Source organism: Odontesthes bonariensis, chromosome 21, assembly GCF_027942865.1.
Source record: "Odontesthes bonariensis isolate fOdoBon6 chromosome 21, fOdoBon6.hap1, whole genome shotgun sequence".
In the NCBI taxonomy this organism is placed as follows: domain Eukaryota; kingdom Metazoa; phylum Chordata; class Actinopteri; order Atheriniformes; family Atherinopsidae; genus Odontesthes; species Odontesthes bonariensis.
The window spans coordinates 7591654-7611004 of NC_134526.1; the positions used below are offsets into that span (position 1 = coordinate 7591654).

At 40.1% G+C, this 19351-nt stretch overlaps 1 protein-coding gene across 1 annotated transcript in view; it reads left to right on the plus strand.

Moving 5' to 3' along the window:
* The first annotated feature begins 10557 nt into the window (after nucleotides 1-10557).
* ngfra (nerve growth factor receptor a (TNFR superfamily, member 16)) overlaps nucleotides 10558-19351 on the plus strand; it is a 29295-nt gene continuing 20501 nt past the window's right edge. Inside the window, exons 1-2 of the mRNA XM_075454446.1 lie at nucleotides 10558-10912; nucleotides 13511-13673. Coding sequence (XP_075310561.1) covers nucleotides 10874-10912; nucleotides 13511-13673 — 202 coding nt within the window. The 5' untranslated portion in view covers nucleotides 10558-10873. The remainder of the gene's footprint in view (nucleotides 10913-13510; nucleotides 13674-19351) is intronic.

Here is a 19351-nt window from a genome sequence, read left to right on the forward strand (position 1 = left end):
GGGATTGTTTGACCTCTGTTATGATCTCCCTTGCTGGCTCAGAGGGGTAACAGTTCTGCCTCTGTACTGTCACATACGGCTCAATGCTCACATCAGCGCACCAGCTTCAAAAAGGTGTAAGAAGGTAAGGCCAGGGTCAGCTGGAGTTAATGAGCATATTCATAGATCCCTGAAAGACGAAAAAGATGAGGAGTCCTTCAGAGACAAGTTTTTGGGTTTTTTTTGTGGCACAAAACACAGATTAGTTTTTAAATAGATTAATAACTTTCTCAAACATACAATCAGTGCCATAGGCGAAATTTGGCAAGGCACCAAAATGGACCTTTTTTTTTTTTTTTTTAACCAAAAATGGCATAAAAATGAGTTATTTAACGTAATTAACAACAAATTTAACAACTTTTCTTAATCCGCATGCATCCATATGAGCTCTTTACATCCCTTTAAGTTGTTGTCATTCAGGCCACAGAGCTCAGCATCCGCAGATCATAAAGAACAGAGAGTCTAAAATGAGCTGCTAATTAACAGACATGCAGCTCCTTTGATCCCAGGACATCATGCTTGCATTAGATGAACCGTGTCTGTCTGCAGGGGCGTTATGCAGATGTTTATCTTGGTGATGGCAGCAATTCTCAAATGGAAGTGTATGTGATTTGTGCAACATAATAGCAGCATTTTTGATTGATGCTGATAGAAATGCACATTTACCTTTTCACGTGGCTTGAGGTCTCTTGAAACGCAAAGAATGATGTCAAGGTTTAAAACCACTTAATTCCATCAATATTCCATCACCAACACACAGAGTGAAGCAGCTCATCCATTTGGATGATTATTGTGGTTTGCTGAAGTGTCACCATGAAGAGGTAAGAAAGGGTACGAAAGGAGATAAGAACTACTTCCCTCCTTTTAGAGTGGATGACAGAATGATCCTATCTTTTCTCCAGTGAGAGGAGAGAGTGAGGAATCAAAGAACTGTGTTATTACTTTCTGGCAAAGACTGCTCAAAAACTGCCGTCTGAACACGCCATTTTCAAAAGGAACAAAATGATTAAGAAAACAACACAAAAGAGGAGACATTTTAAATTCAAAGTGCTGCTGTAGGATGGTAAAAAGTAATAAAACTGAAATATTCAAAAGGTATAACAGAAGAAAGAAGGAGGAAAAAAAAGCCTCGGTCTTCAGGGCAAAATTAGGTGGGAAAAAAACCAAGTCTGACACATGGGATGATTCTAGGTCTCCAGAATATAAGTTTTGCAATAGAAGATTCTCACCCATTAACACGGCAATGTCTGCTCCTGGGATCAAACATTGCAGAAGCTAATGTGTCACGGCAGCAACACCTCAGGACATCTTCTGGCTTATTGTAGGTGCTGAGTCCCAGATATTGCGGGTCAGGAAACAAGCCTGGAGATGCTGACAATTTTCTCTGTTTTTTTTTACTGCAGGCTTGAGAGTGAAGACATAGTGAGAGAAAACTGCATGTTGTTCCCTGACAGTTTACTTACTGGAATACCTGGCAATATAGATATACATACAATATAGACTGCTACAAACCCACATTACATGAATATGCCCGGATAATAAAAACCACAGCATTACACAGAAATAAAATGTTTTACCTGGAACAACAAAACCTCTCACCACATAGACTCATGTCAGGATTAAATAACACAGAACATGAATGTGACTTGAAAAAAAAAATAAATTTTTTTTACATTTTCTAAAGCCATTTCTATCTCCTGACAATCATAAGACACTAGTCTGGTCCTCCAAACAACAAGGTTATCAACCTTAGCTTGAAGACAGGAAAACAATCATGATATCCAGTGGCTTTAAGTTGATATGGCAACAAGTTCCCAATTGTGGAGCAATTAGAGCAAATGAATAAAATTCATTATAATCTAGTATTATTAAATTAATTTAACTCATTTATAATCTGATACAATCCAGTACAGTCTGTTTCATTATGATTGGATTCATATGGCAGTTCATAGAAAGTACCTTAGCTAAGGAAACAGTAAGGAATGCAGTAAATCTATTCAATTCAGTTCAACGCCGGTCCTGAGCAGTGGGTGACAGTGGAGAAGAGAACTAGCTTTTAACAGACGCCCAGCAGAACCAGACTCACAAAGTGAAAGAAGAGGACAGAGACACAAGCAAACCCAAAAATGCCTTTTCCAGATCAAGCTTTAAAAAGATATTTTCAAATTCCACGAGTCCTTATTTCCCTGTGATAGACTGTGGTTACCCTACCTCTCACACAATGGGAAAATGGATGGATAGGTGGAAATAAAGATTTGATAAAAAAAAATGTTCAATTGGAAAGGACAAAAGAATTACAGTAAATCATATAAATGTATACCAAAGAGAGCAGTGAAGGGAAGTGCTGACATCCCCCAGCATTGTTGGCTGATAGAAATATAACTAAAGGGATGGTTCAGGGTCCCACAAGTCAGCCCTAATCCAAACCTTTGTCAAAGATGAAAGGTTTTAAGACTAACCTTAAAAGTTGGCTGCCTCCCAAACCAAACTGGAAGCTGATTCCATAACAGATGGACCCGATAACTCCCATTCTGCCTTTTTAAAAACTCCAGGGACCACAAGAAAGCCTGCAGTCTGAGAATGAAGTGTTCTGTTGGGAAAATGCAGATACAAAGGAGCTCGGTCATTAAGAGCTTTATATGTAAGTAGAAGGAATTTGAAATTATATTCAAAATTTAACAGGGAGCCAATGAGAAGCTAAGGTTGGAGAATTAAAACCTCTCCTGCTTATTCTCATCATACCTCTCCGATTTTTAGGGCAGCCTGATTATAGGGAATTACAGTAGTCCAATTCTGAAGTAAAAAACAAGAATGCACAGACTTCCTGCATCACTCTGCAACAGGCTGTTCCTAATTTTGACAACATAATGAAAGTAAAGAAAGGCGGTCGTAAAAACGTATTTTTTGTATGAGTTTAGAGACATATCACATCCCTACACAAATCACACAAATTGTACACAAATTGGACGAAGATAATCGTTTAGTACCAGTAAAATCTGTGCAACACCACAGTTAGTCAAATATTCTAATCAACAGAAACCATCAGTATTATGACGTCCTGGCAGTGGTAGTTAATATTTCGTGACATCAATGATATAATTTACCACAACACACTTTAAGTCAATTCATGTAGAAGTGTGTGTAAAAACACTGGTTAAGTTAATTCATGGACAAACGGTTGATTTGGGATCCCAGAAACTGTTTGTGCATCTGGCTAAAACGTGTTGCTCCACTATTGAAAGTCAGTTATTTTTTCTTCCAAATATAATTCAAAAAGCTGATTTGAATTAAAAGTATACAGGAACTGGCCAACTGTGCTTGTAGGCTGTAAGAACTTCTATCAAAGGTTCTGACTTCTTGCCCTGGTCAAACCTGATATAATGATATGTTTTAGCCTTGCACGTAAAGAATTAAAGTGATCCACAAGATCAATCACTTCCTGGCTTTTGTTCACATCCTGATTATAAAGAAATAGTTTACAGGTTAACCCCACTTTATTTGAGGCATGGCTCAAAATCAAAGAAAACGTTTAAGTATTTAAGCTGAGTCTGTATAAAATGCAGATGTTGCACCGCTTCTACACAGATACTGTATGCTTTTCAAGACAAGAGGACCCACTGCTGCAGCTTAAAGACAGTGTGACCGGGTATTGTTTCATAACCCCAGTCATTTCTTATCTTTATACTGCTGAGGTGACAGATTGGAGCTGATGTCACTATTTAAAGCAATAACCCAGCATGGTTTTGGGAAAACTGCTCGGGGAGGGGTACTAAGAAAGGACGCCGTGCACATGTTTTTAACAGACTCCCGAGCAGGGGATTTTACATCACCTGTGGCTGGTTACAGATCTGAAAACAGGAATTATTGCTGTGATTCAACACAGAGGAGGAGATGCATTCGCCATCCGCAGATATAAGCCACAAAATGTGCATGTTGAAGGCTGGATAGGAGCCAAAGCTGCCAGGGGACGTGCAGTATCCTGCGGGCAGGTTGTCTTTATGCTGCCATATTCATTGTTGGAGTTTTTCCTTCAGCTATGAAAGATTACCTGTGTCCTGCACATTTCGCTCAAATATCAGAGGTTCAAAGAGAAGAATAAAAATGGGTTTTTAAGCAGATAGTCCCATTAGAGTCACTAAAAAGAATTACAGCATCATGAGAGAGAGCTTCTCTACCACAATACCCCCATATATCACGTATATTCATCTGAAACAGATAATCGGCGAGTGAACTTTCCCGGTCTAGTTTTGACTCCTCTGTCCCAAGCTGTAATCAGTGGTTTTCAATATATTGGCTTCTCTTCACTGTTTACAACAAACAACATTTCCTGCTAATGTATTTGCTTATAGTAAGACACACAACTGGGTTTTAGTTTGTCCACACTTTTCACTCTGAGCAATGCTAAGTGATTTACCTCAGCATAGATTAACTCCAGGCTACTTAAATAAGGTGAATGATTAATGAATTCTGCTGTATTTGGATCAACCGAGCCTTAATTGCACCCGTCACTTGTACGCCTTTATGAATGTTTGAGAAAAGAACTGCCCCCTTGGGTGCTCTGAGTCAGTGACTCACGTTTACTATCCATTTCTACAAAGCCAGGTTTTCCTTTGCGAGTTCAAGAGCAATTTATAGGAAACACACAAGCTTTGCCCAAAATCAAAGCAGAGTCCAAATCCAAGACTATTCATCAGGCAGTTTCCCTCTCGACTGTATCGCTCGGAAGTTCAAAGCCTTGTTCTCAGTCATATACGTTCAGTGTACTGTGCATTCCACAGTGACAGACATGACCGGCTGCCAATGGCTCACAGGAAATTCTGAGCTGGAGGCCGAGATCAGGGAAGCAGAGGAAGATCCAAAAGAATAATAATGAATATCAGAAATTCCCCGAGTAGTTTCCAAGCAGCAAATAACAGGTAAACCAACATCTAAATGCTTATAAACAAACATTCTCCTCATATATAAGCAGATAAATAACTGTAGCACAAAGTGTTTTTTGATGACAGAACAGCTTTTGTTGATGGATACTCATACACATGTAATCCTGATCTGTCTATGATGATCACTATTTCAGCCATGCTATCAAGGATTAATATTTTTAACCTTAAATATAGAAGCGAACAAGTACCATTTTCTATGAGAATATACTGCAGTGTAATAAGGTTTTTAGCCCAGAATGCGCTCACACTCTGTGTGTTTTAATTCCAGTTTTCTGGTGACAGTCCAGCATTTTAGCAGCGCACGTGAGTCCCTGCAGTCCAGTCTGGAGTGTTCTCCTGAGACTGAGAGATCTTTCAGTTCTTTGAAGGGCTCCAAGTAAGGTTTCACATTTGGTTTTAGTTCTGTTCGTGTCAACGGAGACTCTGTTGCTCTTGTGCAATGCACAAGGGTTTTCTGATGTTGGACTTTGGATCTTTAAAGTCTTTGTTCTAATTGTGACAAGAGAAGTTGGTTAACTCTACTCCAAGGCTTGTCCAAAAAAGTCAGTGAGAATTTAGAGGTGGGTATACGCTATGATGACTAAAAAATAAGTTAGCAAACTGTTTACCTGCCTTTACCCTGCACTGAACTCATTGATTGTTTTGTATTGTAAGAGTTTTACAGGCTTGATAAACGTTTTTAGTGTTCTGCAGACTGCCAAGTGTCTTGTGAATGATATAACCCAGTAAATTAGCTTATCTATTAACTATTAAAATCATTACATAATTACAAACCTTATGGAGACTTGCTGTAATGTGTCTTACCATTCATCCATTGGTAATAAATTACAATTTATTACCATTCATCCATTGGTAATAAATTACAATTTATTTTGTGACTACCAGATCTACTGCAGCTCACTGAAAGTTAACAAATCCATAATACACTTAACAATCAGCTCCATAAAGAGAACTGTGCTTCATTAAGAAGGAGAAGCTTTGAAAAACATAAGTAACTTTTAAAAAGTGCATAATAAACGACTTGTTCCATCAAATAAAGCATTACTCTCACTTTAGACCCAGTACTCATGTTTAAGCACCATCTGTAGGTCTAATCACACATAATAATGATATAAGCATCTGATAAGGACCTATCGTGGGCACATAATACATGTATCATTATAAAAAGTGTTCATAATTAGATATTGATGTTGCCTTTAAGATAAACTAGAGTATGAGCATCCTCAAAATGATCAATTTTTAAGTGCCAATGTACCTGAGGTAACATCTGCGTTGTTGGGGTGTTGTCCACATTGGACATAAAGTGTTTATTATCACATTTAAACTTAAAGACAGGGTGAAAAGCTGGCTGTTGTTCAAAAATGGAGATAGCAGTGCAGATTTAGAAATGGGCTCATAACTAATGAAAAACGAGAACAGGAAAAAGAAAAAAACAACTCCTTCCTTATTCCAACTGAGCTGGCCAGTCTCAGCATGAAGTGTGTGTGAGTGTCAGATTGAAGGTTTAAGGAGGTACTGAAACGGTGAGACACAGACCCCAAATTCAACTAAAAAAAGATACATTGAGAGGGGTTCATTCTGTAGATATTTATGATTGTCATAGCATTCTAGAGCAGCTAACATGGTAATAAAAAGCATGGCCCATGGCATATGTAGGCATGAGGGACGGCTTATTTACCAGCTTCATGCAGTGATGCCAGTGTTGTGGTGCTCATCTTTAGGACAAAGAATGAATATGTCTGTGCTATTTACAACAAATGAAAATCTTGCCAATCTATTGGGAAAATAAAAAAAATGTGGTGAGAGCGCTGTTTCAAGAACTATCAGTTAGACTGTCATTGAAATAAATAAATACATCCTGTGAGAAATACACAAATAGTGTTATTCTGCTGAATTAATTCAGTTAGATAAGCTGCTCTTTAGCAGCCATAAGCTTAGTCACCACATAAATATCACGTCGAGCTATAACAAAAAAAAAAAAATAAAAAATTTGATAGGATAATAATTCATTTTGCAGGTCCAATATTCTGTAATCACCTAACAGGGATTTCTATTGCCCTGATATACATGTGCAGCAGGATGAATGTATCTGATCAGAAAGGCTATATGTCCTGTGGGGACTTCTCAGGCAGCAGCAGGATGCTGCAGAGATGCAGTAAAACATCGGAGCGGTGTCATATTGCTCCTGAGCTGGTTCACTGTATTTACTGTGACCCAACACACATGCACACACACACACACAGTCCTTTCATAACGACTAGGACCAGACAGATATATAAAGAATAGTATCCCGGAGCAGGTGCACCGTTACATTCCTGGACTGTCTTTGAGATAAAACCTCTGTGCTCCTCTTGTTTCTGTCTTCACATGGATGGTGGTCGAAGCGTTGCTCACATCCAGATTCACCCACAGATCCCCCGCTGTCCCCCTGTGGGGAGGCAGCAGGTTGTAAAACACGTGACCCTTCAGAAGATATGAACCTGACATACCTGGGAACCAGAAGCTGAGAGACACAGGGCACAGGTTGTATTTACACAGATGACTCTGAAATGAAACACTCACTGTGGAAGAATTCCACTGAAACAAGTCATTTCTCTTTATGTTTGACTTTTAGATAATTTATATCAGCGTATCTAGAGAATAAGTGACGTAATCACGATGCCACGACATTTTAGGGTTAGTTAGAATGATATAATCAGACTAAAAAGTCAGAACAAATACTTTAAAAGAAATACTGAACACTGATAAAGTGCAGAAAGTAAGGTCTGTGGTTTATTCAGTCAGAGAGAAACGGATGATAAAACAGAAACTACCAGCAGAGATGCCGGCTTCAGGCAATAAGCTCATATGATAACTGTATCTGATCATACTGGTCTTCACAGAAGAATCATTCTCTTCATCCACCTTCAGTCTGTGACATATATGGACAGCTGATTTAACATTTTTTTTGTAAAATAGATGATATCTTTCCCCAGTTAGAGTCAGCACAATGATTCGGGCAGTTAGGCACACCGATCATCTGCGGTTTCACCAATAATTTAATTTCATGCCCAGCATGTTGATGGGTTATTTAGGACTACAAATCAAAATACTTTAACTTCTGCACAAAGAAGCACTTCACATCTGACTGACAAGAAAAACTAATTTCTTGATTTAGATAAAACAAAACCAAAAACAAGACATAATGTCAGCTCTGTGTGTGCCTCAGTTTACAGTTTTGAACATTTTAGACAGTGACAGCATGTACACTAGATCATCAAATTCTAATTGGGGAAAATTTGGCCAAAAGAACATATCTGGCTTTCAAACAAAGCTTCACTTTTGCCTTCAGATTGGATAAAAAACAACAAAGGTGTGACTTGAAAGGTAAGACAAGTGTAAGTATGAAACAGTTGTTCAATAGATGTATGATTTTAATCATAAATTAAAACTCCAAGTCATCTTAATCAAGATCGCATACTCATATGACCTTTCCTTTTGCTGACGGATCATACAGCTGGAATGTGATATATACAGAACAAAATCTACATACATCTATAGATCCATAACACTACTAATACAGCTCATTTAAAGGGCATTTTTCTATTTCTGGCTGTTGGATGGATTCATTTTCTATGAGTGCATAATATATCCATTACACTGTTGTTAAAATGAGTTGTGACTGGATGAAAAGTGTGAATATAACATTTGTTTGACGCACGACAAGCCCTATCAAGAGTACTTAAACTCCAGGGGTGATGCGGCGGCTTTACTCACACTGCTGTGATTACAGATAGTAAATAATGGATCCAACGGACTCAACACATGAATTCAAAATCAGCGAAGACTTTATTGATGAACGAGAGGGCTGCCAAAGTCATCAGAATGAGGGTTAGTCTGGGGTCATCTCAAAGGAGGATGTAGGAAGTGGGAAAATTGATGTGTCCCAAGATCAATACTAAAGAGCATTCAGATCTCAACAGTGTAACTAAACCGGCCTGTGGCCGGTGCCACTGCTTTGGGGATGGCGGATTCTGCATTCCCTCCACTGATGATAAGTGAGGACAAAGTGGAGGTGGCATCATCAGGAGGCTGAGACACGTTTGAAGCAGGTAAAGCGGTCTGTTTTTGGATGACTGCACCTGCTTCACTGCCACAATATCTTGGATCAATATGCACAAACACTGGTCTTCCTTAAGTGTAAAGGCTAAGCATCTCAAAGAGCATCAAATATAAATACAGTGCTGAGACATTAGTGCATTAGTGGTTTTGGAGTGGTCTTACCAAATTTATTATCACCGTGAAAAACAAAGGGGTCGCAGACAGTACTTAATGGATTAATCTCTATGGCAGGTTTCCTAACAATAGCCTCAAATTGTCATGAACAGACTATTCAACCAACATAATGAAATGCAGGACAGGCAATAAATAAATAAAGTTCCCTTTTAGGTACCACACTATTACTGTCTTACTTCATCGCTTGAGGGTCTCCACTTCAAACACAAATTCAGGTGTGCACGTGAAAATTCAATCAATAAAAGTTGAAGCCTTCTCGGGATGAAGTGAGGAAGAATGTCATTCTACTATTGTTAAGCTGAAGATGATCACCGAGTGTGTGCTGCTGCTGCTCTGAGCTCAGATGAGTCGCCCTCTTGTGGTACATGATGATTATGTTCCCTAAACTTTAGATTTACAGATTCACATTTGTTACATGAAAAAACTGGATGATTCAGAAGAAGGAAACATATATAATCACAAAGTCTGAAGCACCAAGACCAGTTGTGTTGAGATTAGCAGGTTTGTGTGTGTTGACCCATTCCTGGAGGTAAGGTTGGAGGCAATGGGGCTGTGTGATGGGCTTTTTTGTAGTGCAATACAATGGACAGGTGTTTCTAACATAGTCACATTCGAAAAACACTTTATCATAATTCACAACTGCACTAGAAGCATTCTGTTCCCCCTATGGTTCTTTTCAGTTTCATATTGTTCATTCTGTGTCCGCTTGGTGTCTTTTTATGCCACGTTTTGAGTTTCTGAGGTAATTTTACATCTGCTCTTGATTGTTTTGTGTTTCAAACTGGTATTTTTTTCAACTCTTTGTGGAAGCTTGTATTGATCATTATGTTTCCCATTTTGATGAATCTGGACAAATTTCTGGACTTTTTCACTCTCTGAAGTCATTAAAAGTCTCTTCATCTTAGGCCTCCTCATTAAGTCTCCTTTGCCTCTCACTCCGGTTGTTTGGTGTTTGTTACTTCTGGGGTATTTCTGCTTTTGTGATAATAAAAACTTCCATCTGTTCATGGTCATATTCAATATTATCTTTCACAAACTAATGACTTTACAATCCTGTGGAAAAATATAAATCTGTGGTGTAAGATGAACATTTCCTGTAACATCAGCTGATTAAAAAAGTGTGCAGAGGGGGGTTAAACGGACACCATAAATCATATTACCATTCCTGTTGCAATGAACCACACCTCAAGTGAGACTGGATAAGGATGCACTGCAGGACTATCAGGGGTAATAAACTGGAGGGTGTACGTGCCCCCCTCTCCTCTTGTCTCTCGGCTCCTCCGCAGTGCACTTGCAGCTGAGCAGTACTCCGGACAGGACGATCTTCTCCACCTCCTCTTCCCACTCTCTGTGTTTGTGTGTATGTGTGTGTGCGCGTGAGTGTGTGTGTGTGTGTGTGTTGGTGAGTATAATAGTGCCGGTGTTCGGAGCCTGCACCATCAGTTGCATCCGATTCGTGTCCAGCGGTCCTGGATAAGCGCGATGGTGCGGAGTCATTGATAAAAATCCGTGCCGCTGGAATTAAAATGAGCACTCCTGCTGCGCGGCTCTCCTCCTCCACATAGCGCTGCCTTCTCTGCTTAAGATCTGTTCTATGAGACTCCAGCAGAAGAAGCAGGATGACTACTACAATACCGCTGGTGATTTTGTGCGCGTTGGTAAGTAGTCTGCAGTGCAATATGCAGAGATATTCCTTCGCATTTAGTGTCCTTATGCACCTTTTATTGTATTCTTAAAAAAAAAAAAAGATTTCCTTTCACTGTGACGTTTCTGCTTTGGATCAATAAGATGCACATTTGATGCCGAGTTGCGGTAATAAACCTATTATAGTCCCGCAGGGGATTTTGAAGTTTTTAGTGGAATTTTAAATCCCTTTTTGCAAAAGTTCTGTGACAGTTTGAAACTGTTTAAGATCCGCTTCTGTGATGTTGTCTTGATAAAGGACCAATGCTGCGGCTTTCTGTCAAACATGCAGGTGTCTCACGTAGTTAAACACCGTCTGATTTTTGGTGCCAGGTGATGGCACATTCAGCCCCTCACACACATGCATGCAAACTTATTTCTCTCGGTTGGTTTTAAAGCAGGGAAGAAAACTTATCAGGGGTGGTGGGATTGCTGTCTGGAGCACTTTGCTGGCAGACACTATGATCCAAACTTTAATCGCATTAATGAGTAGAAATAATTAATTTCTCATTTTCATCGTAATGTTGACATGTTTGGGCTTTTAACAACAGATTAACATGTTGCAGCATGAGAGAAGTAAATATATGAATTAAACATGCATTCAGCCAGAGCTTGGATGATTTGCCTGGTTTTTGCATGAAACATAAGGCTCTGATAACATAAAAAAGTTGATTATCGGTGCAGAGGTCACATCCTCGCAGCACTAGTGGTGTCCACAGCAGCTGGTCTAATTGGGCTGTGTGGCTCAGTCATCATGTGAACAGCCCTGGATGCGAGGGGACACTTTGTTGTGACAGCTGGTGTAAAGGGTGGCGACAGTCGGGTGCACTTTGGTCAAATTAAATTTAGAAATAAACTGTCAAATTGACCATGAAATTGGGGAGAGTACAAACTAAGCACATCCCAGCTGTGTCACTGTACAGTTTGATGCATGTTCCTGCTGCAACTGAGTAAAATTGCCACTGAATTTGAACCTGTTTTAACTAAGTGAAATTCCAGGGAGATGTCACAGGAAAGGCAGTTGGCAGTCAGAGACATGAATGTTTTTTCTGGTTCTGGGCTGCATCCAAACACAAATTCAACTTAAACTCTGATAACATGTTCAGAATAACAACTGGGATTCGCACGGAAAATATTGAGATAACAGGTTGCAGAGCCACAAGAAAATGATGAGAAAGAGAAATGCACCTTGGGAGAAAAAAGTGAAATGACAGAAAGGTGGACACATTGAGCAAGAGAAGCGAGAATGAAAAAGAGCTGCTGGCTGCTCAGTTCATCTGTTTCTGAATGGAAGCAGCGGCAGCCAGGAGGGGAGGGCTGACGGGGGACAAATCAGAGAGAGAGAAAGGCAGAACAGTCTGAAATGATGTCTCAGCAAATGTGAATTAAGTGAAAATCAGGATTTACTTGTTGCGTAATAAAAACCACATCACATGGGAGTGATTAAGAATAAGGATTTTCTTTGTTCTAAATTGTTTGAAAATGAATTCCTTTTATTTAACTTTGTTGTATACACACCAGCAGAGGAACCCTCTGTTCTTCTTCCAGTGAGCTGCATGCCATTTAAATCAGAGGACTGGAAATACAACAAGACAGGGAGGCAGAGGGAAGATGATAACTGATATAAGATGAGAGAGAAGAGTAAATAGAGCATGCACTTTAAACCAAATCCTATATCAAACCAATTATCTGCCAGTATAAAGGCATGCAGATTCACAGTACAGCTGCGACATGCTTTATTTTGGTGCTACTATATGCAAATTAGGACATGCCTTAAAGAAAACAGCTGACTCTTGTGATCTAAAAATACCTTTAAGTCCTCAGCTGTGGATTTGGTTGAAGAAAGAGTTTTCTTTTATGGAATTTGGGAGGGAAATCTGCTCTCTTGTTTTGGTTAGTTTATACAGTGCCATGTCCTCCAGCTTAAAACCTGAAAACTTGTGCCTCTATCTTTTTGAGGTCTTTCTTGAGTCTTGGACCTTACATTTTGGGAGGTTCTGACTTCTATTTGGGGAGTTAGAAGGATTAACATTTAGGCTTAAGGACAGCTTTAAACATGCATGGGATGAAAGTCCTCACAATTACACACGTACAAGTATGAGTGTATGTTTGTGTGTGTGTGTGTGTGTGTGTGTGTGTGTGTGTGTGTGTGTGTGCATCGTGATATGAAGCAGAGTCGGACATTCACAGGGGCTCTCACCTATGGACAGTAATTAAGATGGGCATGTATAGAATGTCGTGCACCCGTGATTTTATGGTTCCTGCCTCAGCTGGAGCATATCACAAGTTTACTATTAGAGTTGATGTACGTTTAGAGGGGCCATTATTGTAGTTCAGACGACAGCCTTGTCCAAAGTATGTGTAATACGGGTGGAGGCGACATGATTTATGATGAATCCTGATAGTAGTTAGATTTAAGGAACAGGCTGGACACCTGGCAGCAATTTTCATCAAGTTGTTTTGCTTTGTATGTTTAAGTCACAGCGTTTCTGTGATGTGAGTTTATATGTGTGTGAGATTTAGTGTCTGCACGGGCTGCTATGATTTACTGACCCGCTCTCCCGCTGTGCCAGGTGACATTAACGTTGGCGTCTAAGACAGAGCGGGCTGTGCTTGACCAATGTGACTCTGGCCAGTACACCACGAGAGGCGAATGCTGCATGGAGTGTCCACCTGGAGAGGGAGTGGTGAAGAAATGCGGCGCCACTCAGACTGTGTGCGCTCAGTGTTTGGACAGTAAGTGATGATTTTGCTCCACAGGTTCACTGAAATCAAACTAAGTCATGCAAGTAAAACAAAATGATTACCCTCAGCGCTGTCAGCAAGTAAAAAGCGTCTTCTATACACGGTTCACATGTCCTAACAAATAGCTCTGTTGATGCTTGAAAATCATTAATTGATGCTTCATAGATCAGTCACGTGTCATTACTGAGAGAAGCTGCCTGCTTGTGAAAACTCCAAATATTAACATTTGATATTAGAAGTCTTGTTTAGCCTTTAAAGTTCAGGTCAGGGTCAGGCAGAAATGATACCAAATGCAAATCATGTTGCTGCAGATTTTTTCCAGCAATTATCACAAGTGTTCTGGGAAAGTAACAGGTTAATATAACTCAGACAAACTGTAATCAAAACTTGTAAACTGATTATTAGAATCTAGAATCAAAGTTTTGTTAAATCATTCCTCATTTGTGATTCCTAAAACAGAGGATAGTTACATTTAGAGAAGTTTCCAACGTTCACCTGACCTCTTTAGCATAACTTTTCGATGTGCAGGGTGTCCAACGGATCTTAGTAAAAGTTGTCTGCCCTCTAACATTTCATATTGTAAAAGGTTTTATTTCAAAACCATCATGATGTTTTCCTAAACTTAACCTGGAATCCTAAAGTTAAAATCTATATATCTTATATTAAATATGTATATTTTCTCTTTTTTAAATCACAGTGATTCAGGTAAACATATCAAATCAATGTAAAAGTAATTTTTTAAACTAGAACATAAAAACTTAACTTTGCAGACAATACCATAACTTGTGTTTGACACATTAACTGTGCTGACATTCAAAATCAAATCTAGCAAAACCAAGAGCTTGCATCACCAGCATTACACATATTAATTGCTCTTACACCATCTTTATCTACAAATAAATACACATTCATTGGCTGAGCTGAGGCACTGAATTCCAAACAGAAAGCCTGTCAAAGCCAAAATAAAAACAATTTATATCCAATTCATTCATTTACAAAAAAAACAAGATTAGCCTTTACCAAATGTTCCCAGAAATATGTCAGAAATTCATATGTTTTATGCTTGTAAGTGGGTCCAAATGTGTTCGTCTGGAGCTCGGCTCAGGCTGTGAACCATTAGCACTCCCTATACAGTCCAGAGCTGGGAGAGGTGCCAACTTCCCAACAACACGAAGAAGAGAAGAGGAGTCAGAGCTGCAAACAAATGTTTTCTTCTGGAATCAGAGGTCTCTCTGCTTTGCTTCCTAGAAGCTATCTTTGCCCTTTCAGATGTTGGTTTGTAAAGTAAACTCCAACGTGTAAGTCAGGGGCATCGGGACTAAACTCAGGGAAAAGCACTGAATTAGCTGGTGGCATTAATCATTTCTGGAAACATCTATAGGCGCTGCAGTTATCTTTTAAGATCAAATATTTTTTGTGCAACAGTTCTCAGGAATGCCAACTGGATGTCATTAAGAAGGAAATTATTCAATTCTGGAGGAATTGCTTGCAGCCTCTCTGAAATCCCTTTTTGTCTAGTGGTAATCAGTCATGATTTTGTTTGCACAACTGATCCAATGTTGTGTTTGAAGGTCTTATTTCTCAGCTATAGTATGTCAAGAGCTGCAGCAATGGGTACGGAGGCAAGGAGCCATTTCTCTACGGCTTAACTGTGGCAGTGCCATGGAGTAAAACAAAAGCACCGCAAACAAACGTCACATAAAAATAACTCTGTCGAAGTCTGTGTTTGAAAAGAAAGAGACATGAGATTGACAAAAAAAGGCTCTGCTGTGCAACAACAAAGAGAATTAATGTGGACTTTTCATGCTTTTACATCAACATAGTTACAAATACATATAGAGTGAGCAAAATGATTGGTAGCTATCATTAAACAATACATATGATTTGCTTGTTGAAAACTACTTCAATAGAGTGAAGAGAAAAACGCTGCTGCTTCATCACAGCCTGGACTTTATCTTTGCTTTGACGTCACCAGGAGTTTGTCTTGCACGTCATATTCCTGCCGGAAACAGTGACACATCATGCGTAGATGATAAAACTGCAGCTCCATTTTCTTATAATGTGGGCTGGCCCTCAGGACTGGGAGGATTTGAATTTTTCACCCCCCTCATCGCACACTCCTCTACACCAGCAAATCCCACCTACTCCTGTCGTGTCTCCCTTCTTCTCTTGAACACACTTTTTTCCGCCAGCATCCCCCTGCCTGCACCCCTCCCTCCCTCCCTCCCTGCTGCTATGAGTCATCGTCTGTATTAGCGGATAAGATGGTATTAGAGCGCTAGGCACTAAAGGGCGCGATCTGCTCATCTATCATGCATACTGTTACATCAATGCATCTTTACTCATTTGATCCAGCTAATTAAACCATATTGAAAAGCCTATTGTGCCTCCAACAGTGACCAATTATCATGCTCTGCAGTACAGGAACAGTACTCACCGCTGATAAACACTCAACAATTAAGCACAAATACCCTGGAGGTTGCAATCAATTTCCAATGCGAGTGCATTTTCATATATTTGAATATTGTTTTTGTTCTGGCAGCTGAAATCTCAATGTACCTGAGTTGGATTTGTATTGAGGTTAGAAGCTAAGACACTGACCTTACCAGAAAAACTAACGCCATAATCACCATTTCCTAAGTGCAGATATGAATAATTGAAGAGTCAAATTCAACAATACCATTTCCTGTTTTTTCTGGAAAATCTGTATTTACCTTGAACCTCCTCCTAATTTACCACTTCCTGTTGGTTAACCCTCTCCCCACCAACCCACGGTCTTCCAATCCCAACTTGGGATGAGTGCCAGCGTCAGCAGCCCTGAAATATTTATCAGTTTCCGCCACTTCTCTCTGCTGTCAAGGGAGACAAGACAACTGGATGTGCCTCACTTAGTGAACCCTTCAGAGAAGGTTGACCTAAAAACTGTCTGAAGTTCCAAGAAAAAGGAGGCTCCATGAGACACTGCAGAATTTAAGAGAAGCCCTGCTGGCCGATAGGACATAGCCCACTGGGGATTTAAGGAGGAAGGAAAGTAGAATCGCAGGCACGTCTGGTTTAGGCCTGAAGAGGAGCATCAAGAATCACTCTCAACTTCAGATCAGGAGGGATGGAGACATGGGAAATGGAGATTTTCCACTGCCAGGTCTTCTGGCCGAGGAATTTTCATTCCTACACACTGACAAGGCAAAACCTTGATTAGAACCGTATACAAGAGTAAATGTTTTTCTTTTAAATAACAACTTTACTGCTGTAGTTTCCTTATGATGACTCTGGGAACATCCTTAATTAATGAAGCGGGCCGGTAATTACACGCTGAAATGTTTTGAGTTTAAAAAGGTAAATAAAGCGGTCACACAACTCTCCAAATGTTGATAATTCATCCCCAGTCAGCAACGGGTCAGTGGTTTGGGTGGGAAGACAGAAAATGGTGTCTCTATTGAAACGTGGACCCTGATATATGTCCAACGACGCTAAAAGCTCACACCCAAAGTGCTGATTGTGAAGATCATTGAGCAGTTTCAAGGCCATCAACAGCTACATTATTGATGACACTAATGGGACCGAAACACACGAGTGTTCGAAGGGGGGCTGAAGTGGCACATTTTAAGTGCAACATTCCCCCCACTCACGGACACATCCCCCTTTACCAACAACTGTCTTCACAGCCCAACACGAAAACTCTAAACGCAAAGCAGCTCTGATCATTGCTCAACTGGGGACAATTAGATAGAAGGTCATATTTTATTAAAGAGGGTCCTCCCCGCCAAATTCTTGATGGCCTTTAAGTTTCTTCTTTTAGCCTCAGATGAAAGTGCTGACGCATAAATTAGACAGACACACACACCTCCTCTGGGCCAGTCGTATACTTTCTGCACATGTTCACGTTTATAAATGTTTACACGCAAGATCTGTAGAGGGGCTCATGCATGCGAGTTCAAATTAGCGAGGAAACCTGCCCGCTTTGGGATAATTTAAATGAATGAGGAGGGGAACTTTACCGGCTGAGCTTGACAGCAAAGAAAACAAAGGCTTTCAAGCTCACTAATTCAAATAATCGTTTACCTTGGAGGTCTGCTGTTGGTCTGGGGCTGCATCGTTCGGTCAGCGTCACTCTTTTTCCGCCTGCAGATAGAAACAGGAGCAACTCTTTTGCATCCTGTTTCCCCACTTCCCCTCACCCATCTTCCACCAGTCTTTCATCAGCACTTCCTCAACACTTTGATGACTAAATTATGTTTTTTAGATTAGGTTTGGACTGAGAGCACCAGACCACCCTCAAAGACTGTTTCTTATTATGTTACATCAAACATACTCAAGATTCATTTGAGAAAATCTTTTAGCCTCGTCCCTATCTGTCTTCATGTCATTACCTCCATCTGCTCAGTCTGCCCGTATAATGTGACACATCTCATCGTCGGCCGCCTACCTGTACTGCCACTTACAAAGTGTTTAAGCTTCAGTCGGTGCCAGTGTTTGCTTGCCACAGCTGCTTACAATGCAAAAGCGATGTTAGGACTTTGCTGCAGGGTTTTTCACACTGACAGCACTCTGGTGCTCGCCATGACAGCCACCGAGCAGCTCTCATGAAAAACTCACAACTTGAAACATATGGGAAGGCAGATAAGAGTTGTGCAAAGGTCTCACACATCCAGTCATGTGGCTTTATTTATTCAGTTCCACCAAGTGCCAGTGATTTATGTCTCTGTAAAACAAAGCGTTTTTCAACAACGAAGAGATTTTAAACAGTGTAAACTTAATACATGCCTCATTATATGACATCAGAAGTGAAACAAACAGGCCGTCTCTGGTATCAATTAAAACAGTTTATGAAGCTGCTAACATGCATTTTTCTCATGTTGTGAAACTTTCATACTAAACTTCCTGCTGCACTCTGGCAACCCTCTGCAGCTGTCGGTATGCAGCAGGGAGAAAAACGTCACGCTTTCTGCCGTTTCTGTCTGAACTGCAGCTCTTGCAAGGTGACCGCTCTCATGTTAAGCATGTCACAAAACAGTAAAATGGGATTTGGAGCACAGTGAAACTGCCTCTGTAATGAATCTGAGCAGTAAGTTTTTCAGCCCCCGTCAGCCTCTCTTCTCCACCTGCATCTCATTCAACCACTAAAACACACTCAGATGACACACAAACACTCTCCCTCCTACTACATGCATAATTCAGCAGGCATCCAATTATATCTGAAAATAATTCTTTATGAACATGCAATATTAATAGAATACGCTGTGCCCTGGGGAGCTCTCAATGTAAGAAAAAGCTAATTTGAGGTCAGCGCTTCCTCAGTGATGAACTTTCTTAAATCCTGCCGACACCAAATGTTGCTCGAGAACAAATCTGAAGTAATTGAAAAGCTGCAGGCAATTAGTCACCATGGCTTTCACCTTCTTCTGTTGACAACAGTTCTCCAAATCTCAGCTGTGGTCTTTTATTGCTCTTTGAAAAAAAAAAAATCAATGTAATGGAACGAAGTTGTGCCACAGAAGGAATGTCTTTTGAACACGGGCTGACTTTTAAGGCACTTAGATTTTACATCTTACCAAAGAAAGGACATTCAAGCTCCATTTATTTATCTTTGTTTGTTCAAACACAGTTAAAGCTCTGCCAATGTGCTACTACTAACAGAACTACACTCTTCGGGATGTTGTAAACCTGTT